The sequence below is a fragment of the Molothrus ater genome, chromosome 4, assembly GCF_012460135.2.
Source record: "Molothrus ater isolate BHLD 08-10-18 breed brown headed cowbird chromosome 4, BPBGC_Mater_1.1, whole genome shotgun sequence".
Taxonomy (NCBI): Eukaryota; Metazoa; Chordata; class Aves; order Passeriformes; family Icteridae; genus Molothrus; species Molothrus ater.
In genome coordinates this window covers 34,484,392-34,509,672 of record NC_050481.2, presented here as the reverse complement: position 1 = coordinate 34,509,672, position 25,281 = coordinate 34,484,392, and the positions used below count along the sequence as shown (strand labels likewise).

The 25,281-nt window shown below is 38.5% G+C and overlaps 1 protein-coding gene across 1 annotated transcript in view; it reads left to right on the top strand.

The window, feature by feature from the left end:
- The first annotated feature begins 2,348 nt into the window (after positions 1–2,348).
- SPOCK3 (SPARC (osteonectin), cwcv and kazal like domains proteoglycan 3) overlaps positions 2,349–25,281 on the top strand; it is a 167,290-nt gene continuing 144,357 nt past the window's right edge. Inside the window, exons 1-2 of the mRNA XM_036382411.2 lie at positions 2,349–2,447; positions 2,624–2,800. Coding sequence (XP_036238304.1) covers positions 2,624–2,800 — 177 coding nt within the window. The 5' untranslated portion in view covers positions 2,349–2,447. The remainder of the gene's footprint in view (positions 2,448–2,623; positions 2,801–25,281) is intronic.

The following is a 25,281-nucleotide window of genomic DNA, read 5'->3' as shown; positions in this document are numbered from 1 at the left end:
TTTGTAGGAAATTAACATTAAGACTGACAAGTACAAACTGGATTGTCAGAGAATGATTCTGTAAAGCACTGACACTATAACCCACCCTGAGCATAACATGACTGTTTTATTGATTCTTATTTAGCCTCTGTGCAGTCCCTCTATCCATTTGCTTTGAATTTTATGATTCATTTATTACAGAATAGAATATCATTCTGGATAGGTAGCATTTTTAGAGTCAGGCACATAAATCCTAATCTGGCAATCATCCTCTGTCATACGAGTGACAGGATTTTCATCGATTTTTAGTGACACAAGTTTAGGAACAAAATGGCATGTATTATGTACTGTATGATGCAGGTTATTTGATTTAATTAATAGTCTACTATCTGTCTGTAGTTACAGTTCATGACCAAAATCAAAACTTGTTAAAATCAGTGGCAATCTCATAATCACTTCTCTATTTGCATGAAGTGGCATTTTTCTGCCATCAGAGAATCTCTTGATGGACTTGACCCTAGTACCAGGTCTGAAAGTAACTCATATTTTACCACAGAAAATACTTTCAGCAAGGACACTGAGAGTATTGTGTACTTGATATACTTGTCTACCTCGCAGTGGGTTAATTTTGGCTAACAGCCAAACATTCACCCAGCTGCTCACAGCTCCTCTCCCCAGCAGGACGAGTCTAGGAAGAATTGGAGTGAGAGAGCTCATGGGTTAAATAAAATCAGGAATCCTCTTTATCGATTACTGTTGCAGTATTTGATTGGAAGAAGATTTGATTGGAAGAAGATTTACTGCATTAAAATAAAAATGTAACAGCTAGTTTGAGTAGTGCTAAAGGCGAAGACGCACGTTAAAAGAACAACTTTTCTCCCTTCTTTTCCCAGGCTCCTCTTAATTCCAAACTCCTCTCTCCGTGACCAGCACAGAGAGAATTGAGGGCACGTACAGTCAGCATGTAACAATTTCTCTTCACTGCTCGTTCCTTCTTACACTTTCCCTCTGCTCTGGCATGGCTTTCCAATCGGCTGCAGTCCTTCCGGTAAATGAGCTCCGGTCTGGGCTTGCCAGAGTTTCTCTGGGTATATCCCTTTGCTCTGGCATGAGTCTGTCAGGGTCTGCAGCGCTCTGCCCCGGAGAGCACCTTCTCATCCCTCTCTGGCCCCGGCGTTCCCTGCTGTTTGTCACCGTTTCTGTCCCCACTTCCCCTCCCCGCGCAGCGTTTCTGCCCTTTCTCAGCGATGCTGTCACGGAGGCACCGCCAGCTTGGCCGAACGGCTCAGCTGTGGCCGCGAAGTTCCGCTGTGGAGCTGCCAGGAGCCGGCTGTTCCCGAAACGGGAGAGTCCCACACCTCTTCCCACAGAGGCCACCCCTCAGCCTCTGCCCCGCTCCCTCTGGCGAATCCTTGCACCACGCGGCTAATACAAACCTAAAAAGCAGCGCGTGACTCAAGTGTAGGGAATAAAGCTAACATTAAAATTGGATTAGAGAGGTCAACAGGACGGCAAATAGAACTTAAATATGGAGGCAGGAATGCTGGATAGGTAATTGAGCTATTCTTGCCCCTTGCTCAATTCTAAATTAAATTTAACTAATTCGGGAAAGCATGGTTGCTCATGGTTGTCATTAAAGACTTGGAGTTAACCTACTCTTGCTTTTTTAAAAGACAAAAGCCAGAAAGAGAGGGAAGTGTGCACGATCCTTACGAAAGGGATAACACGGGCAGGCGGCATCACAGTGCGCCTCCATCAGCGCTCAGAGGCGCCCCGCGAGCTCGTGTCTCTCCTTGTCCCGAAGGCGCGGGAAGTTCTGTCTGTGACTGTGAGTTCGGAAGGGTCGTGTCCGCCTGGGGCTTTTCGCCGATCTAACTCGGGCTGCGAGGAGCCAGCGAAGCTGTAGCGAAGTTCCGGCGGCATCCGCCCCCACCTGGAGGAGGCGGCGGCACCGCGCGGCTGCTGCGGAGTCGGGCAGGGCTCGGCGGGGGTGTGCCGGTGCCCGGGGGGGTGTGCCGGTGCCCGGGGGTGTGTGCCGGTGCCCGGGATGTGCCGGTGCCCGGGGTGTGTGCCGGTGCCCGGGGTGTGCGCCGGTGCCCGGGGGTGTGTGCCGGTGCCCGGGGAGGTGTGCCGGTGCCCGGGAGTGTGTGCCGGTGCCCGGCCCGGGGTGGGTGTGCCGGTGCCCGGGGGGTGTGCCGGTGCCCGGGGTGTGTGCCGGTGCCCGGGGGTGTGTGCCGCTGCTGCCGGCCCCGCGCGGTTCCCGGCGGGAGCGGCGGGCGTGCGCCTCTCCCGGTGCGGCGCGCGGCGCGGGGCGGGGGCGGGGCGGGGCGAGGGGCGGGCGGCGCGCGCGGCGCGGGAGCGGGCGGACGGACGGGCGGCCGCAGACGGCGGCGCGTGCGGGGAGCGAGCGGGCGCGGGGCCGCCTTTCCGGCCGCGGCGAGGAGCGCGGGTGCGGGGCGCGCAGCAAGGTGACGGGCTGGGCCGCCTTCCCTTTCCCCTTCCCCCGGGGCGCCGCTTTCAGGTGGGCGAGGGGGCCCGCCGCGGGCGGCTGTCCCGTCCCCCGCCGGCAGCCCCCGGCCGGGGTCGGGGTCGGGCTCGGGCTCCGCCGTGGGTAACCCCCCTGCCCGTGTTTCCTCTCGCCCAGATGCTCACGGCGGCGGCAGCCTTGGTGTGCGTGTGTGCAGCAGCCTGGTGCAGCCCGGCGGCGGCGGCGGCGGCCGGGGGCAGACCGGACAGCGGCAATTTTCTGGACGATAAACAATGGCTCACGACCGTCTCCCAGTACGACAAGGAGGTCGGGCAGTGGAACAAATTCCGAGACGTAAGTTCAGTCCTTCCACCCTGCCAGCCGGCAGCCGCGCCCAGCCCGCTCCCGCCGGTTCCGTTCCTGCAGGGTGTAGGGCATCCCTCGAGGAGCGGGGGCTGGGGTACAGCCTCAACTTTCCCCCTTTTCCCCGAATTTTAATTCTTAAATAACTGTCTGCGGCGCCTCGGCGAGGAGGCTGGGGGTCCCGCCGGGCAGCTCCCGGTGCGCTCCGCCGCGGAGCGGGCAGGAGCGCCCGGCGTGCCCGGGCCGTGCGGGGCACAGCCCGCACCTTGGGACCCGGAGGGTCGGGCCGCGGGAGCCGCTTCCCGCCCTGCGGGGCGCCAGGCGTGGAGGGGGAGAGCCGCGTTCGTCCTCCCTCCTCCCGCTTCCCGCCCCACTGCGGGAGGGGATGCGGTGGGGGCGCGGGGCCGGGGCTCGCCGCTCCGCCGGGGCCGCCTGGGACAGAGCCCCCTCCCTCCCCCCCGCCCTCCCCGGGCACCTGGCAGCAGCGGCAGCGGCCGGCACCGCCGCGTCTCGCCGTGCCCTGTCATTAGTGCCCCCTGGCAGGGCGGGGGAGAAGGGGCAGCGCTCACGGCCGGGTCTCGGTGCCGGGGGTGCGGGGCTTCGGCGCAGCGCTGCGCCGTGTCCGGAGCGCCGTGCCCGGAGCCCGGGAGCAGCAGCCCCAGCCTGACCCGAATCTCATCAGTTACGAAACCTGCCGCTGTAAGGTGGCTCTGTCCTCAGCGTGCTTCGCCTGTGCGCCTAGTTCGGGCTGCGTTTGCCGCAAGTTCAGTAAAACGCAACCTATTTTCAAAAGCCGTTCACATTTCTTTCAATGGAAAAGCTTTTCTTTGAGCATCCAGTATCCTGCGTCCCTTGGTGTCACTTTTAAAAATCCGAATTCCAACCATGCAAAATAATTTTCTCTTTTCTTTACTGTTTAACGTACTGAATTTTGATTTGGTGTAAAGCATTGATTTGGTTTGCAACTTCAGAGGCAACAGGTTTCTTCTTGTTCTACAGCCTGCTGGTGACTGCAGTTTGCTGTAGCAAAGCAAAGTAAATGTCTCCAATAAGTCTCTTATTTTTCTGAGACCTGGAATGTCTTGTGATGCATGTATTTTCTAGCTTTATGTCTGTGGGATGCTAACTTGGGTATTTATCTTAAGCAACTGGGAAAGAGCTACTAGAGTTGTGGGAGAACTTATTTTCACAATAGTTTTTATTAAACAGCCTAATTCTGGTGTTTGAGAGCACTTCCAGTCAGTCGTCAGATATTTTTGTTTGCCTTGCATATCTTAAAAATAAAAGAGCTTAGGTTCATGTGAAAAATATTAGTTCAGTATGCTGTGCATTGGGACCTGTGATTTTGGGGGAAAAAAAAAAAAACAAGTGAAAATCTGGTGCTATAAAAATGTTCTAGGATTAAAGGCTGCTGCTAGAAAACTCCAAAATACAATCATCAGTTATGTTTTGTAATTGGGCAAAGTCATTTATGTAAGGACTAACCTGCAAGGCTGAGGAAGCTAAGTGCTCTCTAATGCCCGTCTCCTGGGTGCCCACTGACGTGTACTGTAATATTGGATATTAGCCAGATAATTTATTCTGTGACAAGTAGGTGTCCCCAAGGGTTTTAAGAGTGACTGCTTTGAGGAATACTGCATACTGATTCTTCTGAGGCAATTTGCAAATATGCTGCCTTATTTTTACACAGTGTGAGTTTTATAAGGCTGGTGCTTCAGTGAAGTGTATGCTTTTATTTCTTGTGCAGCATGCCTATGTCCTGTTGATTGGTACCCAGTCTGGAATATTTATTTAATATTACAAGGCTCTCCCTGTAAAGCATGGGTAGTTTTCAGTAATTCATAACATATAACTGTAGACCACCCTCCAAAATTGTGTTAATCTACCTGCACAAGAATGCATTAGAAAAATATCTTCTAAGAACACTTATCAATTATACTTAAATATAACATGGTGGAGAAGTTTTGCCATCCTACATTTTTATAAAATTAGTAAATTTACTTGTGTGACTGTAGTTTGTTGGTTTTGAAATTGTGATTAGCAATGTGATTAGTGATTCCAAAGTGGCCTCCTGTTAAGGAACAGGACAGCAGCATTTGAAACGTGTAGGGGTAACTGTCTCGCAGAGTTAAAATCAAGGTATGCAAGGCCTGTGTTTGTAATTTAATTCTCTGGTCAGAGTAGGATATTTTTTGCAGGCTTTTGATACCCTACAGATGTAAGGGTGAGATGGAATTCTGGTGTGAAAAGAAGTATTTAAAAGCTTAACTTAAGACTTAACTGACAGGACTGATTAATGTGAAAGATAATGACCCTGACTTCTGGCTCATTGGCTCAGTTTCTTAAGAGCTTTAGATCACAGTGAGAAAGAACACAGTCATTCAGAAAGGGAACCCTTACAGAACCTGCTAAACCAGGATATGATATTTTATTTATAAAAAGCCAAAAGCCAAGCCATCTCTAAACCTAGCTCTCTTAACATACCCTAAAATGTCATTTTTGTCACTAAGTGTTATTAATGTGTGATTACTAGCTAAGATATTTTCAGTACTTTGTACAGGCAGACCTGTAACTGACTTGTCATTTCTTTTGAAAGATCTTGATAATTCTGACAAATCTGTTGCAAATAATGCAGTAGGTCTAGGCAAGAACTGTGCCTTAACATATAACAGTGGGAAACTAGATGTGTGTTAGAGGCTACCTACCTTCCCACTTCTTTTACTTGAACAAAAATTGAGAATGGTCTTGTTTTTAAATAGGAGACTTTTCATCTTAAAGACGGAGGAGATGGGACGTGTCAAATACCATCTCCATTAAGTTGTATGTGCAAGTCAAACCATTTTGGGTTCTATACAAGGGTACATTTATTTTTTGCCTGAAGTGTGTGGGAGGAAGTGTTTTCAACCCCATCTTGTGCTGCTGCAGTCCAGTTGCTGAGTAGCTGCAACTATTCACTTCTGTCAGTAAAGTAAGTCTCAGGGTTCATGTGTTTATTAAGGTTTTCCAAGCTGCCTGGTTAGGCTGCTTCAGCAGCCAGTGCTGTCAGGATGCTGGGAGGTTCTAGCCCATGGGAATGGATCCTCAGTTTATTTCAGGCTTGGGAGCTGAGGCTTTTCAGTAGATGCTGTTAGGGAAATCTTCTTCATTCATATTTTGTTATATTGATAGTGCTTTGTGTTAATGGTTTTATCTATGATGATAGCACTAGACACTTGATAAATATATCTACATATACTGCAGTTTGTCTGAAATAAAGATTATTCCTTTTGAAAAATGTGATTGAGAAATGGCATTACATTTATGCTCTCCTACTTTGAGCATCCTAAATCTTATCTAGCAAACCTTCATTACTCATAATGCTGTAAATCTGTGGAGAAAAACAGAGTATTGGAATATAGCAATTACTTTTCTCTTTCTGATTACTTTCCAAATAGTGGTAGTGTTTTTAATCTTAGAACAAAACAGAGTGGCTTTGTCATTTAAAATAATTTTGTCTTTTTATATCTTTAAAGTCAGTTGGAGAAAATTGCATACAACCTTAGTTGTCTGTTGTATCACTACCTGAAAATCTTTCAGGCTTTTTTCAGAAATTTTAATTTTAATTTCTTTAAAATACAATGAAGCAAGGTTCTATAGAGTAACTAATTTTAGTAATTGATATTTGTAAGGTGTCTTGTGCATTTGTGTTCATTAAAAAGACTGTATTTTACATGGTAAATTTTATTTGCAGCTGGAAGAGAGATGTTGGGTTTTACTTGCTTGTTAAAAGCAAGTTAAGCAAGATATATACCTTTTCACAGGTCAAAATTTAAGTGATTGCTGTATTTTCAAATTTAAGTTGATAAATGAGTTCCACAACTCAACTGTGTCATAGTATTGCTACAGAATAATAGGGTTGGTTGATCATTTTAACCAGCTGCATCATACTGTAGCGTTAACTATCATCCCACCATCTTAATATCAAGGGTGCAGAAAGTAGAAGAAAATTGAACAGACTGTAAAACCAAACAGCTAGGAAGAGGAAGTTTGCACTGGTAGTACTCCTTTTTACTCTGCTTTGCTGTGAGGTTTTCTCACATTGACCATTGAATGTGTTGCCTTCTACATGTGGCAAGTTCGGGCAGCTTGGCTTCCCAGAGGAGTCTTTTGGAAGTATTTAAAGAGTAAGTTTTTTCAACATTAGTGAAAACTAGACCTCTGTGTTTGGAAAGGAGATAAATCGAACATTAGGTCTCCATAGCAATTCAGAATAGCCAGCATTAATTATTCCCTTGTCTGTTTTGGAGGTTTAAGGCTTCTCAAAAACGAACACTGCCCCTCAGTTAAGCTCCATGCCAACTGTGTGTTACTGTTTTGAGCTGAACATCTCTGTGTGGATCACAACTACATCTTTGTACAGTGGAGAAAGCCAAAGGCCCTTTTAAAGGGGATTCATCACAAGTTCTTTGCACTTTATTGTGGGATTACCATGTAAATATTTGGAAGGTTTTCATGCTTTAAGAGTGGAGTACCAGTGACTTTACTTGAAGAGGAGGAGGACTTTTGTTCTACAAGATTTTTGCAATGGACAAGAAGCCCTCATACTTTATGGAGGACCCTAAATGTAGTTTAGAGGAAGTCACTATTTAGGACTGGATAGTGCATCAGTCATAGTCTTTTCTCTAAGTCATGTTAACTCATTAGTTGTGAAAAATGTTTTGGTGGTCTTATTTCTTCAGTACTTTTTATAATTCAGGGTAAAAAACCTTATTATTGGGTATAGCAGCTCTTTTACAGCATGCATATGTCGTGATCATGATGTCAGGAGAAAACGCAATTGAAAACATGAAAGATGAGCTGCTTTTTTGTGTTGCCTTAGACCTAAGTTAAACCAAGATCTTGTAATAAAGTTACTTTTGCAAATAGGGCTTTGAATCTTTTCCACATGCCACTGTTAGCTGAAACTAGCACTCTAAAGTAGTGTCAGTCCCTTTTACCCATGACTTACTTTGTATGATCTGAGTTTTATTAATATGGTGAAGGAGGAAAAATTTTGAAGCCTAGGAGGTCTGACAGAATAAGTATTTTGTACCTTCACCTGTAATTACTGCCTTTGAAATGGAGCTTAATAAGGACTTGACTGCTCTTTTTTAAACTGTAAAATATGGGAAAGTGTTCGGAATTTGTATTAAATTTAATTAATTAGGGAAATTTAAGAAGCTATTGAATTGTTCATAACTTCTAGATAGAATGTAACAAATTATAATGGGAAAGAATAATGCAAATCTTAATTTTTCCTTTCTTCTGTGTTATAGACAAAGGTGTCTAATTTTTATGTGCCTTTAATTCATTCTCGAGTATGGATTCCTGTTTTCTTTTGCAGGATTACTTTTCCTATGGTCTGTTTTTGCTGCCTGTTTCTAGTGCCAAATACTTTTTTTGTCTGAAAAGGCAGAGTCTACTAATCTCAAACTATTGTTAACACTGAACTCTTAAATGTCTCTTGGAAGGCATTAACTTGGAAGCTCTTTATGTAGCTGACGTTTAGAAGTTAAGTAAATGGTAATGTGCTTTTCCTTAGATTGCCCTCATAATCTAAAGTAAAGCTGATAACATTGTTTCATCTTATCTTCATCTCCTTTCTCTGAAGAATAATCTTTATTTTATATGCTGTAGGTTATTTAGTGGCTATGGATACCCAGTCTTCTCTTGTCTTTCCATTAAATCTTATTGGGATTGACTCTAGCCATCTGTGCTTATTATGGTGTAGTATATATAGCTTTGTAATTCACAAAAAAATAGATGGTAACAGTAACAGAAACTGCATAGGCTATCTTGACTTTACAATCTGAAGGGAAAGATGCCTAAGAGGTTTTATAGGGGGTGGCAGAACATAGAAAACAGTGGATTGAGCAGAATTGGAATATTTTTAGACTGACACCATTAATGCTTTTTTCCTATCTCCTTTGTTTCTATTAATTCGTGGTAATTGAAGCATTTGATGTAACTCTCTGCAGAAAACAGAAATAATAGCTTGGATTATTATGTTTACAAGTCTTGGTCAGTTTCTGAGTGTGGCTCCTCTGACTGAGTTGAAGAAGTTGTCTGTTGTTTCTGTGTCATGTCCATGTTGTCATGACTCTTGGTGTGTCCACGTTCTCCCTGCATGCCCTCCCTTCCCTGCAAGATATGCTGAAGGAAAAAAGAAAACCTTTCAGCAACTGCTACTTTTTTTTGGAACCTAGTTTTAGAGCAACTCCCATGTATTCAAGCCTAAGGAAGCTTTTATTCTAACCACAGTATTTCTATCACTTTTTTATCAGTATTGAAAAAATACTTCAATAAAATAGCTGTAGTTTTGATTTGTGCTAATGTTTCTAATGTAGACCTTTTTAAAATTTTTGATATTGATTTTGGAATGTTGTTTCTCCTATTGCTTGTTGTTTTTCTATTATCCTATTTTTCTGAACTTGACATATTTTAATGTCTTAGTAACTATTGATCATTTCCTTTTCTGCATCTCAAAGTCCTGCTATGTCTAATGTTAAAAATCTTGCCTGTTTGCTTTAGAAACAAATACTATGGAGGCCATGCTAGTAAATGCCAGCATAGGGGATTGTATTTAATGTTTTTGTAATTTTCATATTTCTTGAAATTTTATTTCTGAAAGAGAAAAGGTAGTGGCTTGTTATATCAGTGATCAGAGCTTCACTGGGCATTCTTACCTAATTTGAACAACCTTTAGTTATTTGTTAGATTTTTTTTAATGTTTTTTCACTTCTACTTTCCCATTTGACACTGATAGATGGCAGCAGAAAAAATTATGTAGGAATTAATGATCTACCTAAAAAAGGTGGTGCACTTTAAGGTAGTAACCTTGGACAGGACACAAGGAGAGATAGAATGAAATTATAACCCATGACAAAGCTTATCACATTATGATGAAGATGTGGTATCAGTGCTCTGTTACTATCTTTGCAAGTGGCTGCTTTAACAGAACACAATAGGAGAATGGGTTAAAAAGATTGAAATAATTCAAAATTTTTGGTACTTCACTACTTCCAAAAAGTATTATTTTAATGTGTTGTTATTAAAGACCGTCCAGTGCTTGACATTTTGCTGCAGAAAATTCTTCTGAATTAATTTTTTATTTTCCTGTGTGATATATAATCATTGACTCAGAAGAGACTGTCAGTTTGGAGCTTGTTCAGTATCTCTCTAAAAATGTCTGCAAGTCATCAAACAATTTTAGGTAGTGCACTTACACTGGGGCCTATATGCGACTGAAAACAAACTCCTTTGACATTTTTGAGCTTGCTCTTGATGATGAAATTCATTCCAGTTGTTAAATCTTTGTAGCATAGCAGTGAGAGGTACAGAAGTTAGTCCTTGTTATATGCTACTGCATGTGAAAAATGATGTGTTCTACCAGCTGTTCATTAAAGCAGCAGGAAGTTATTAATATGAAGAGTGTGGGGATCTATATTTAATGATGCATATATGTTTTGAGGGTTTGGCAGGGCTTGTGTTGGTGACTGGAACATCACTTTAGGAGAAAATCCAAGCAATGATTCTTAGAAGAGAAAAGAATAGACTGGTAGGTAAAGGAGCAGTGACAAGAATCCATTGTATAACGTGGCCTTCCAGCCTTTTGCGACAGAGTAAGTTAACCACTTTAGTCAGGCTTAGAAAGTCTGTGTCAAGCTCTGAGAATTCTTGGTATTCATAAAGTTTAGGGCCAGAGAAGACCATTGGATTTGACAACATGCTTGCCTGTGTATAGTGGCTTATTTACTTATATCCTCACACATTATATTGCACCCAAAAATTCTTCTTTGGCGAAAGCATTTCAGGTTTCAGCAATCTTTGTGTGCTACTGGCACAGATAAAGGTTTGCTCTCTAAGGCCTGCACTATGAGGGAATTAATTAGCTGCAATATTCCCAGATGATCTAGGCAACAGATTTATGCTGTTCTGCAGAAGAGTAAGGAAGATCCCCATTTAAATTCATACTGGTCTGATCTGAAAGTGTTTCCTTTTTGGCCCAAATACGAAATGACTGGAATAAATGCTTGATTTTTCTTACACTAATTTGCTATTTAAAAGGATTTCTGTTCTGCCATCTTCATAGCATTTTCTTGTGTGTGTTGTCAATAAAAGCCAATTGCTTTTATGTGAAAAATCACAGTTGATGTTGGAACTTGTTGCAAGCCAATTCAAATCTTAAGGAAGATAGAGAAATGGCTTCAGAGTTTTCATTATGATAGTCCCCACGATACATACTTTTAATCTGGTTTTCAAGTCTTTAAGCGTACTAAGAAATAGGTAGGCAATCTTTTTTCCAACATCCAGGAACAAAACACATGAATGTGAAGAGCTCCTACTTTACAAAGCCAGCAAAGGGCTGTCAGATTGCTAACTGTATTGCAAATAGTGCACAATATTTCATATGTGAACTGGATTAAAGCACACTAAGTGCATAACAATTTTTCTAAATCTTACTCAGTCTAGCATTTCTCTCCTAAACTATTAAACTGTTCTGTTTTTCATACATGTGCTTATTTTTACAGGTGTATATATTTAACTTTATTCAGGACTTCTTGGTAGATAGTTACAAGGTCCTGTTTTGATGAACTCTGGTACTCGGGGCATGAGGGGACAGAATTTTTTTACACTATTAAGAAAAAGACTCAATTATGTTTGAAAAAGAAGCAATTAGTTCCACCTGTAATATCCACTGATATTTCTGGGCTCCTCAAAAGAAAATATCCTCTCAAAGCATGCAGGGATATATGCCCAAAACTGCCTTGTAGTCACTGTAAGTAATGTCTTAGCCAATTTAAATGTAACATGATTATGAATCATGAGATTTCTCTCCGAGATCTGTGGGTGAAGTCTCATAAGGATGGAGAGGGAGGGATATGCAGAAGTAGAATTAACTATGTAGATTTGTACTGACTGAATAAGATAGACAAATAAAACCTCAAAATATTTCAACATTTTTCACTAGTACTGAATGTGGATTTATAAACTGGGTTCTACACAGTGGTAGAACTGTGGTTTGGACAAAAGCTACCATAACCTTCTGTCTTTGCTTGCTTTTTTCCTATGCTGAATGTTTACAATTCCTATCTTTCCTTTATTCATTCCTGTGTAAAAATGATAGTTTCTTAGGGTGTATGAAACTATCACTTTTTTCCTGCAAGCTTTCTAGATTTGGATTGTAGCACACTCTGTAAATAGAATTCTGACATTTTTGAGTACCATAACCCATTGGAAGACAATGTCATTTTTTCCCCCAGAAGGTTTTAAAGTACTGATATTTAGAGTATTTGATGTCCAGCACATGGAAAAGTTGAGCTACTGTGTTGGGTGTTTTTGTTTTGTTTTTTTTTTTTAATAAGTGAATGAGGCTATGTGTGTGGGAGGGCACACACATCCTTATGCTAACTGGTACTTCAGATCAATAAAAATGTAAAGTGATTTTACGCTGTCTATCCCTCATTTTGGGGAGCAAAATACCTCAAAGAATGTTAGAAGTATTTTATAGGTCCAACCCCACCATGTCTGCAGTTTTATCTTACCATTTGATACTCCATTGATTGCAGATCATTTTTGGATATGTACTGAAGGTGACATGGGTTTAACAATGTTTGTGGTGTGCAGAATGAAGTAATTCTGAATTCATATCTCAGATTTGTGAGGCAGTTATATGCAATAGTTTCAGCTCACTGACTGGAATAACTACATCTTTTTTTACATTCCTATAAATATCACATAAGAACAAGGCAAGTATTGCTACAAACATGTAGAGATTATCAAGAAATGTTTGTTTGAACTCCAGCTTCTCCAAGAAAGGTGGGAGAATTTATAAAAATAATACTTAAAGAAAATGTGAGAAATTATTCTGTGAAGCAAAGCTGATGTTGTTTCTAACAGTGCTTATCTGATTGTAAAATGTGATGGCATCTTACATAGTCAAGGTTTTAAAAAGATCCTTCTTGTCAAACTCTTTTAGCTGGAAAGTAAAGGAATCTTGAATTTCTTTACAATTGGACTGTGGCTTTCCATCCCAGTTTGATTGTAGTTGGACTATTCAACAGCATGAACGTTAGGAAATCTTTTTCCCTAAAATATTGTAAATTGCTGTCAAACCTTATTAATAATAAAGAGTTCATTTGGTTAGTAATATCTGTTTAGTGCTGCTTCTTCTACAGATATGTATGCTTTTTAGTCTAATGCAGATAAAGGTTAGTAATTTGTACGTGCTTAATTACCAGATACACAGATCCTACTCTTGCTTTGTTATATCAGAAAGATGTTTTGTTTTTTTTAATTACCAAAAAAATTACTAGTTGAAGCTAGAATTTCTATAGCTGTAAAATTTTTCACAGTATTTATACAACTGAGTTACAATATGTCAATATGCATCATTCATTTATACTGCATTAAAACAAATTTAAGCTTGAAAATGAAGCATTTTCAGATTTCACAAGTTAATTTTTCAGTTATTTTAACTTAGGTAGCTGTAACCAAACAGCTTGCTCATTAGAACAAAAAACCTGCCAAGAGTAATCAAGCATAGAGATGAAACAAAAGACATTATGATGTATTATTTTATGTCTCATGTTGATCAAGAGAAGTGGTTGATTGAAGGAAAATGAAGGAAAGGAAATAATCTTCATAATGCTGAATTAATTATAATTTCAAAGGGATGTGTAGTCAGCCAACCTTAGAACATCTGAATTGTTAAAGGAAGTTGTTCAAATAGTGTATTTTTAAGGAGTTTCTCAGGAAGTGAAACATTTCTCCTTGAAGATTTAGGATTGTTTTCTTTTCTCCATTTTATCAAATCTTCATTGGATTTCTCTGGGATGATGCTGTATTAGTCTGGATCTGAACCTGGTTTTCAGGGACTCTTGTCTAATGGAGGTCACTGAGGATACGTTCACTGATGTTTGTGAGAGGTGGAACTTTGCCAGTCTGCTTATTTGAAATCATTATTTGACCATAAAGTCTACAAAACAGGCTTCTGGATATATTTTGCATCTTTGAAAAATGGAAAGAAAGCAAACTTGAACTGGAGAAGAAACTAAGTTATCCAATAAGTCCTTTACATTAGAAAAACCTCTCTAATGGTATAAAGTAGTGTAAATAACAAGATTATTGTGTGTGGGGGTTTTCTTTTATTTTTCTTTTTGCTTTTAGAGGTATAAGAGAATTACAAGTTTGTTGCTACTTATGGAGTACAATGAAAACATTTCTTTATTTTGTTAAGCTACTGTATTTGACTGGGGATTTTATTTTCCTTTTCAAAAAGTTATTTTCCTGAATAAGTTGTTATTCTACAGCTCTTCCCCCTGCCTTCCTTCTTCAGCCATTTGCAAGGTGTAGGCACAAAAAAATCAGTTTCACTGACCTGAATTGAAGTACTTCATTTTGGCTAATTAATCTGAAAGGATTTCTGTTTGTGTATTTAAATTCTGTGTCTGATTGATTTGCTTCATGGAAGTGTAGGTGCCTCTGTGCTTCCTTTACATGCCCAGCTCCTGCAGTGAATTGCAGATTGTATGATCACCCTGCTCTCCCCTTCTGCTGAATCACGTGTTGCACTGTGCAAAGCAGCACAGAAAGTCAAGTAAATTGGAGGCTGACAGTTATGAAGTAGAAGTAAATAAAGTCAGACAAACATTAAAAAAGCTGCACAGTGCATAGCAAGACAATATTTCTGAGGCAAGATTTTCATCCTGTATCAGAAAGGCCATTTATATAGATAATAATATTGTTATAAACTAAAGCTGAGTAACCTCTTTTGTCAGAGGTATTAAAGCATCTGTTGCATGGCTTAATTCTGTGGAAAATCACAGGGCTGATGGCAAAACAAAGCACTGGGATGGATTTACACAGTAGCTGTTTCTTGCATCTGGTGCTAGAGTAGATTGATCATCTGGCATCATTAATTCCTAGATGTCCCAAGTAAGGTGCAAGTCTGTAAGCAGAACAAGTCAAAACCAGGTTTTCGTAAGACCTGGTAATTATTATTATTGTGTAATTATAACTATATTATTTGAAGTCTGTATTTAATCTCTGTTCATATTATGGTATATCCTGCTTAAGTCTTAAGTGAAGTTCTGTTACACCTGTCTCAGATTTATTTTCTTAATAAATTACTCAATCATTTGATGTTTCTAACATTTGTATTTTTCCGGAATCTTTATTCAGAAATCTGCTAAGCTATTTATTTCCTTCCTTGACTAGGCAAAACAATGGGTTGTTAATGTTTACATATTGTCGCTAAAATAAAAATATTTGTCACTTTCCTTTTATGGCATTCACCAGAAAATTAGAAATGAGGGTAGAATGAAATGAAAGTCAAAATTTTATTGCTCTTATATCAGCTGTAGCAATTATTTTATCCATGTGGAGATTTCTTTCACACTGGTCACAGTGATAAATGTCCCTTTCTATTCAACCTCTACACCAGGTTCAAGTCCCTGGTCAGTCCCATAAACACCTCAAGTGTTGTTTGGAGTCTCCAGGCAAGAACCAGTGATTTTATGCCTTTTCTACACCAGTTTATTTTTATGTATTTGGTATGAAAAAACTGGACAAATGGGTGAAGGAAGAATTTCTTCTGTTTTCAACCTGGATCTAAATAATCAAGATCACCCCTGTTGTAAACAGTTAAATGCATGAGACTATAAACTCTGAAACTGAAGGTCAACAGCACCAGCCATCCTTGGGGGCTGGAGTTAGTGAGCATGCAAATTGCCTGCCCTCCCTGAACCTGGATGAGTGGAAAGCTGGGCAGTACAGTTGCATTGTATCAGAAATAGAACATCTTATCTAAAAAACTCGAGTATCAATTCAGCATTCCAGATCTTATCACTTAGGTCATGAATTTGGAAGAATTTTTCTCTCATTCTATTTTTGTTTTTTCTGACATGTAGACTGTATAAGTCTGGAAGTCATCCTGCTTTCCTCCTGCAACTTCAAATTTCTTAAAAAAGGATTTGAGTGAATGGTGTACTTGCTGAAGTTAAATATCTGTAACAAGAGTCTGTTTTATTTTTGAGTGTATTCTATTAAATTTGACTGTGAATCTTAGATAATGCCTTCTTGCTTTTCAATATATAGGTACTTTCATATTTTTGTCATTTGGTGGTTTTTTTTTGTTTTATTATCCATTTAGAAGGAATTATATACCTAATTTTTAATATAAACCAGGGCAGTTTGGCACAGAAAATGTCCTGTAAAAAACAATATTGTTCACTGAGACAAAGGTTTAAGAAGTAATTGAGTTATAGTGGATTAAAAAGAGGTTAAGGGTTTTACTCCAATAGTGTAAAATTAGTTAAGGACTTGATACTGTTTTTAGCTGTGTATTGCTGTTCTGAGTGATTTTTGGCTTGAGTTGTTAGGAACAGATATTTGTAATGACTGGCTCCCAAGTAGATTAGTAGGACAGGGAAGAATCCTGAAATTTCAAACACTAAGTATTAGCTTTCTGAGAAAAGTTTGTCTTAAAAAATAACACAAATATGAAATAATTATTCCATATTCTCCTTTGATTTACTGTTTCTCACCTAGTTCTTTGTCATTGCTCAATTTATGTTCTTTTCTCTCTATTTACTTTCTTGCATGCAGCAATTAAATCGGCATTCTTGGGAGAAAGCTTAAGAGCAATTTAGAGGGTTTCTAAAGAAAAATCACTGGTTTATTATCACATGAGTATTGTTTCATGATTTCTTCTGAGCATGGAACAGCACAATTTTTAAACCAATATTCAGCCAAAGGTATTTAAGTACCCATTCTTACCCTATGGATGTCTAGTTACCCTCTGTAGGCAGCCTACTGTGTGTGTTTGTTTGGAGAAGTGGAATTTATGTGATTCTTTTACTAGATCAGATTCCAATTTCTAGGAGTCAGTATTTTACTACACTGAAAAGAGCTTGCTTATTTCCTTAAATCACTTAGTAACCCAGTGAAAATAAGACTGAGTGCCAAGTCTTAATTTTCACTGCAACCATTAATGTTTGAACATCACTAATGTTTCATCCTGAAACATCAGTGATGAAATGGTCAGATATAATGATTTGTTAATATAGCATTATAAAGGTTATATTATAAGATTCAATTTTCAAGTCCAATACCATTGACCAATACTGTGATACAGGTTGGTATCAGTCTTAGAGGGGATCTGACACTGGATTTCTCAGTTTAACCAAAGTGAAAGTGCAGTCATCCTAGTTAATCACCATTGGGACTGATTTCTGCATACTGAATTTGAATATCTCACATCTGGAGTGCTCTGTGTTCTATCCAGCAAAGAGTTTAGGTCTGTGGCTAATGTAAGCCTGGGAACGAGCTTCCTGTGAAATCACTTGCTGTGACTCCATTAAGTAAGATTATTAATTTGTGTTAAGATCATTACTATCTGGCCAGTTTCTATTTTTGCTGTTAATTCCAAAAGTGTATTTTTTTTTAATAGATGAAATGGATGAACTGTTTGCTTTTGGCATAGGTAATGCCTTACTGGTGGGTTTGAGATGACAATATTACTTGGACATTTCAGAGAGCTAAGCTCTGCTACTTTGGAAAGATTAATTGTAGCACCAGTTACTTTGACAGTCTAATTCACATTTCATACACACAGAAAAAGGAAATATGATAAACTGTCAAACTACTGGAGTGTCTGAAATGATTTGGTTCTTTTTTAAGAAAATGTTAAAACCACTATTTTTTGACCACTGAAATTTGCAAACTTCTTTTAAATTAAGTTTGCAATTACTGATGTAGTGTAAGTACCCAAAGCATAGAGTTTGTGGAGGGATCTGCTGTGCAGGAACAAAAAATGTTAGTGCCAGTAAATATCAGATCAGGTGTGTAAAAACATGTAGATTAATGTTTAGATTGTTATTTGCAGGTATAACTAGTCTGAGAAAGCACTATCCTTTTCAATTTTTAAAAATTTATTCAAGACGAGTATACATAAAAACCCAAAATCTTTTCAGTATTTATGCAGCTTATCTTATTTGGACATGTTTCAAAATTTTATGCTAAACAGCAAAGCTAAAAGTGAGATTGTGTTAGAGTTTAAGATGGTACTCAGTTTCTGCAGCTTCAGCTATGTATCCCATCTTTTTAGTGTACTCTTCTGTGCCTAAAAATTCTGTATTTCCTTTATATCTGGACACAAGCCACTCAGCCGTTCCTGTGACATGGCTCTTTCAAAGTTAAACATTTCTGTAACACACAAATCAGCAGTTTATTTTGAACACTGGCTTACAGTACATGAATTGTAGAACTTGCCTTGTTTGTAAACTTACTTCTTCTGCAGATGTGTAGGTCTTTCACAATAGCTTGCTGAAGAATAAGCAATAACTAATCAAGAGCAGCAGAAATCAAGAGCATGACCTCAATTTTTTTATATCCTAGGGGAGCACTTACTATATGAAATGTAACTTGAATATCATGAACTATGGGCCAGGTCTCTTTTAGCAGCCAACCCCTGTAGTTTATGTGCTTGCATTCAGCTAGAGCTGCTACTCTGAAAACTCTATTCTGAAATAGATTTGTATGTTTTTTGGAGTAACTTGGGAAAGTTTTGTGTTGGTAAGAAATTATTTCAGGTTCTGTAGGGCTATTGATGAATTCAGCAGAAGATGAAAGTAGCTTTAAAACAGAACATGTGCAGAAAGCACTCAGTTTCTAGATAGAAAATAGCCTTATCCAGTGGGATTTCCCTATCGTTTTCTTATAAAATGTGGACTTTTTTGATGTAAAATTAATTATTTTCAGCAAATCTGTTGATTTTTGCTGGAATGTTTGGAACTGTAAACAGTCAGTTTGTCTTCATTACGACTTTTTTTGTAGGAAGTGAAGTTAGAGAAATGTGGTATGGAAAGTTAGTTGCATGCTCATGGACTTGTAGTATTAACTGTTACACAGCACTACCAGTGAGAAAAAAAAATCACCAGAAGTACTGTTTGTATGTGAAAGGTTCTCACAGGTTGTAGTGAATTCAAGGTAGAACTCTGACCTAAGAACAAAAATGGTGTACTCTATCACACTATGGACAAAAGCCCTCTAAAATACCAGATGGAACTAAATGTGTGGTGTATTGCTCTGTATGAGTGCTGTTAGGCACTTGCAGTTCTCACAGTTGTGAGTTGTGTAGTATTTCACAATACTACAGTATGTTTGTGTTTCTTGGTGGTTTCTGTCAGTACCTTGCTGCCCCACATCCCTGATTTGGAGCAAAAGTGTGATACTGCAGTGTGGTTTGACAATAGGCATCATATTTTTTGATGGATTTTGGTGATATGTAGAGATGTATGTCATTCTTAGCTTGCATTTTAAAAATGCCCAATGAACCCAAATGACTGAGCAACCAAGGAAGCAGAAACTTGCTGCGTGTAATTAATTAAGTTTTCTTGTTATTAAGTTAACATTTGGATTTGGTTGCTTGGTGAATAATTCTTTAACATACCTAGTCTATTTAAAGGGATAAAATAAATATGCTTAGTATTTTCTTTCTGATTTTAAGATGTAATTTCATATACTTTACATCTTCATATATTTTACTGATAGTTTTTATTGGTCTGCTACAATGTTGTCCATATCTTTGTGTCTTGTGTTTACTTTCGTGTTGCTTTATTAGGTAACTAATGGAACAAAAGAAGCTGAGTGCTTCTCTAGAGGAAACAGGAGAATAAAATGTTGATATATATACAACAAGCACTAGAAGGATATTCTCACTGATGTAAAAAATTATAGCAACAGGATGGTAATTTCTTCATAGCTGGATTTTTAAAGCCAACGTTAGGTGTTTTAGATTTATTTAGGCGTAAAACAGCAGGGCAAATATGGGGCTGTTTGCAGGAGGAGCAGGTTTTTTTTAGTGTGTGCATATATATGCACATAGTGGATTTTTTGGTATAAAATTCCTTTGACTGTTAGGTCCTTTGACTGTAAGTCTGAGACATTTATATTCTTCTCTTTTTTTAGACTGCAAGAAAAAAGAAAGATGAGGTTGGATGCTCATTTTTGCATCTTCTGTAATTCTAATTACAGAGCTAAACTCGAGGAAAGGTTGGTGTAAGTTCTTTTTATGGTATACATTGCCACATATGATGTGGCAAAAGTTTGTAGGAAAATTAAATAAATTTTTTATTTATTGGTTTTGTTGGGTTTTTTCTTTTGCAGTCAAAAATGGTAAGCTTGCATTGTTTTGCTTTAAAAGGACTCTTGCAAAAATACTGACTTCTTCAGTTTGTCATGTGTATAATTAAAACTCTGGTCTCATGTAGAAATACTTCATTTAAGTTGTGAATACCAGGAAGAGTTAAATCAGTTTGTGATAAATCCACAACATATTATCCTTGCTGTATCAATTTTAGCGAGTAAAGAGAGAACCTTGGAAGAACTTTTCTCTCCAAATGAAAATGGAAGATCTTACTAAAACTCTATTTGCTTTAAAAAATATATTTGTCACCAGGGCATCTGTCACTCCTATGGATATTAATTTCTACTAGGCACTTTTTCTATCAGTGATGGAAATACATCTTTGAGTTTCATGTTGAAGTTGCAGAAAAAGGTAGTATTTTTCTGAATTAAGAGTAATCTTTTAAATTGAGTCCTGATTACAAAATTGCTATCAACAACTGATACATGTATATGATGATTAATGTAAAATAGGTAGGTATAGAGAGCAAATGCTTCAGCTGTTCCTTCTGGTAGCTCCCTGTGGAGAGAGTAAAGGTGCATCTAGGTGGCAAAATGCTCTCAGGAGATGCATGTAACGAGTGAGGCTATGGCGGTAATAATAATAATATAGAAATAGCATAGCTCTAGTAATGCAGGGCAGTAAATAAACAAGTTTGTCCTATTTCTGAGCAATGCCTAAAAAAGCAATGTATGCTCACACTTTCAGTGATTTTAGTATTTGAATTTGGAGTGCAGAGGTGATTAGAATAGATCTGTGTGGTTCTTTGACCAAAATATGTAGTTTTACATATTTTATGTAAATATGCACTTTTTTGGTGTAAAAGTGCTTAAGTGCCTTTGTATGAAGTAGCTTAATATAAACCTCATTTTTACCACCTCCAAGTGCAAACTTAATGCAGAACAGTTAGCCAGCTTGCTTGTAGGCAGGAGTTAGTCCATTGAGCTTATTTTTGAACAGCACCCACTAAACAATTGCATGTATCGTAGTAGCAGGAGGTGTATTACTGCTGCTTTCTGAAACCAAAAAAGCTTCAGTGGCAATGTTGTAAAAGTAGATTGTTGGTGTGCAATAATTTGGAGGCAACTGAAAATCACTGCTATTATTAAAAACATTCCAAATATATTTAGCTTATTCATTGTTAAACCTGAAACTTGAAAAAATATTTTGGTTGTTGATGTCCTGTTTCTTTTTACTTTGTAACTAAATTTTAATTCAAATGAAAGAGTAAAGAAAAATTTTTAAAGAATGTATTTGACACATTTCAGATTTTTTTTTTCTTTCAGTAATGCTCAGAGCTCTCCAAAGGCTTATGACTATCAGAGAAGGAGCTCATGCAGATCAGGGACTCTTTTTACTAATGCTATTCATAAATCAGCTATACTGCTACAGAAACTTTGGTATTTCAGCTGGGGCTTAATTTAGGACCCCTCAAAGGTTAGAAGTGACTATTTTTTGATTTTCAGAGTGCATGTTTTTGTTGAATCTTTTTATTCTAGCAACTGAAGTTGGTATGAGAGGAGGAAAGAGTCCTTAATTTGTGGAGGAAATTTAATTAGGCATTTTTTGGCCATGGTTAACCTCACTTCTGAGGTAAGGAATGAAGAGCAAAGAGAAGGATTAAATTGAGAGAGGAAAATAAGTGTACACACACTGAAAACATTAAAATAGAAGGGAGAGATGGTTTTTTCCTTGTCTGTTTCTGACAGTGATTGGAGAGAGGGAAACTACAAACTGAGTTAAAGCATTGTTTGGGATGTTCATATGCTCTGCTATGTATGCACATAATATTTAAGTAATTTGCCTGTTGAGCATCAAATTGGAGCAGCCTCTTTCTGTTGATGTGTTTCTTGAAGGTTCTCAAAGATAAAGCAGCGTAAGGGAAATTGGCATGTGTTCAAACACTATTAGAGGTGTAATTTAATTTGCTTAAGGCTGTTGCATCTCCCCATTTCCTGTAAGGATAGATGAGGAGCTCGACCCCAAAGTACCAAAATGAAAGATTACAGTTAGGAAAAAGCACATGATTGAGATTGGATATTGTTCTCACTGTTCCATGACACTTTATTATTATAAGAGTATTTAAAACAAGCTTAAGACTCCTCAAGTGTGTACATAATAGTCTTGATATAATTTCTGTTAAAATAGGAGGTACTAGTAATTATTACAGTAGCCTTTCTACTTTGTTAGCTGTGCTCCTGTACATTAGACTCTGTTTTCTGTTTTTCATTGTGAACTATCTGGAAATGGAGGAATTAGTAGGCCATTTTTAAGGCTTTTAAGCCTTTCAGCATTGATTAATGTGACAGTTGGAGAGAGAGAAATTTTGCTTAAGTTTTTCTCCTGAAAGGTCATCCCTTTTCCACATACTTTGAGCTGTAATGAATAGGAAGAGTTGTTTAAAATGGATACTATACTTGTTTGAAAGGGCAAATCTGCTGTGAGTAAAAACTCTGCTTCCCAATGCCTGAGTTTCTCAGGAGGTGTTTCTTCACTTTCCTCCTGGTATGAGCCTTTTAAAACTATACCTAAATGTCTTTCTCCCTCCATCGAATCACTAAGAATACAGTTCAGGGAGGAGTAAATTGCTAGCATTATCATCAGAGGAATGAAGAAACTTCAAGCTCTAGATGGCCATGTTATTTTTGCTGCCTGGCTGTTACCATCTCTGCCTGAAATCACATCATGTGGTGTGTGCAAGGTCTGTGCTGTGTTCCTGTACATCTCTAACCCTGGTATCTTGGTCTGAAAGTGTGCACTAAGCACAGCTGCAAATAGTAGTTTACTTTTGCTATACCAAGATATGAATATTTTACCAATGTTTCTGTCTTTCCTGCTCTTAAATTTCTTTCCTGTTTCCCTCCCCATTTCATGCATGCTGATTTTTTTTTTTTGTCATTTACATGATCACATGTGTCAATGGTCAGTTGCAGAAACTTGTCGTGTCAAATTTTCCAGTGCTGAATAATTCTTGGTAGGATTGCTCTGGATAATTTCCACTGTAGATAACTATTAGTCTATTATTCTACAATAATTTGTTGTCTTTCTTCATAGCTATGAATATATTCTTCATGGAGGGCTTTTTCAGCTTTAATCTCATGTATTCATCATGGAGGACTTCAGCTTTAGTCTGAAGTCAATTACCTGGAAGCTTCATGCATTTCTTTGTGCTTGGGTAAGTAAGAGTCCTGTGATAAGGCAAGAGAAAATTTTAATTTTTCTTTCAGAAAAGTTTTGGTAAAGAAATGGAAGTGAAGGAAAAAAGCTATCCTTTTCTATAGCCCATCATGATTTCTATCATTCTTTGTATCTTTGCCATTGGGATACAAATCCTTAAAAGCTGAGATAAAGGAAAGAACCAGTTCAAGAGAAGTTTTGATAACAAGAATGCTGCTTTTCAAGGATGTGCAGTTCCTCATGGAGAGATACATATATCACCCTAATAGTGGAAAAATTTTTGAGAAATCTTCTTTGTATAACTTACATATCTTTATGTGTTAATTTTTCCATTAAAATTATTACTAGGCAAGAAATAAAATTAGGAAAAAATTAGAAATAAAATTATGGCTTTTGTTGAACTAAGAAGACTATTCAGTGCTGGGACACTTACCTTGGTTCCTTAAACAACCAGGAATTTCTTTCCCCTTATTTTCCTTACCTGATTTCTATTCTTGCATTTCAACTATTTCTCTTTTTCAAGTCTTGTAAATTATGAATATTATTTTCACCAGCACCTGGGGCTAGACATTAATTTGTCTTTCCTCAGGAATAGACTGTAAATTAGATATTACTATGTTACAAGGGGAGATAATGAATTGTTTTGCCTAGAAAAATATCAACATTAAAGATTTTTCAACAGTTTTTTCAGAAAAAAAAAGAAGTAAATGAACTATTTTTGCTAGCTTGCAGAAAGCCAATTCTGATGGAGGTTGAATCAACTGTGATAGTAATGTATCATTTCTTTTTGTGTGGAGTTGCTTAATATTCCAGTCTAAAACTGCTACCTTGATTTAAAAGGCCATGGTGGTGCAACTGGAAGGGATAAAATGGTGCCAACAAAAAGCATTTTGCCTCTCCCATTCCTTCAGAAATAGCCATGTTTGGAAAAATAGTGTTGTATTTTTGGGTAAATTTTGCAAAACAAGGAAAAACTTGTACATTGTCCAGGTAAAACACTGCTGGGTTTGTGTGTTGGATGATAATCAGGGTTTCCTTGCTTGGCCAAATAACTACTGAGTAGTGAAATGGTTATTCAGAAGGTGAAGCTGGGACTCATCTTGCCTAACTGCAGTAGTGTAGAAGCTTAGCATAAGCATATTCTCTGCAGACTTACTTTATATGGCAAGTGGAGACAGATGTCTGCTTTAAACAGCTTTTTTGTTGTGATTTTGTGTGTGACACATCATCCTTTCAAAGTGGTCACCTTTTTCTGTCAAGAAGGCTAATTGTCCTAGGTGCTTTGTACAAATGGAACAACTGATTTTGAAATGCTAAAATTAGGTACAAATAGTCTCTAATTTTAGGTGTTTTGTACAAGTTGATGGAAAGATAGTTCTTTGTTATTCTGTAAATTCATCATTTGAAGAATAAAGTATTGAACCCGCCTATGTGTACATTATTTTATTTTTATAGTGCAGCATAATACTGCTAAAAGAAGTTGGAAACCTTTAACCCTGACATGTATAGCTATTATGTAGTTACTAAAAATTAAATTATTTTGTTTCATCATTCTTCTACTTCCAATCATGTTTGAGGTTATTCCTAAAGAATAAAATAGAGTTATCACCTACAGGAACTTTTCTGGATTTTAATTTTTCTGTCCTTAGGTGTTCAGTAAAATTGTTGGTGACTTGATATACTTTATAAGCAGTTAATATCTTTTAATGACCACAGCTATGTTAGAGAAGATACATTATATCCTTTTAATGAATTGTTTTTCATTTCTTTTCACAGAAGTGTCCAATAGAATAGCTTGTTTAAATGTGAAATATTGCAGTGTGTTTTATATATGGTGGAGCACTGATAAAGGGCATGACCCGAAATTCTTGGCAATATTTGGAGTACTTAAGTGTGCTGTGGACTGCTCCTTGAAGGCCATCCTGGTTAATGTACTCTGGATATGAATGTCTCAGAACGCTCTTTCCCTTGCCCCACGTGCACTGTGTTACAGCACTTTCTCTGAAGGAGCCATAGGCATGTATATTGTCAAAAAACTCTGGTTGTGCAGTAGTGCTGCAGTCTGCAGAGTGGGTGTTGGTTTCTCCAG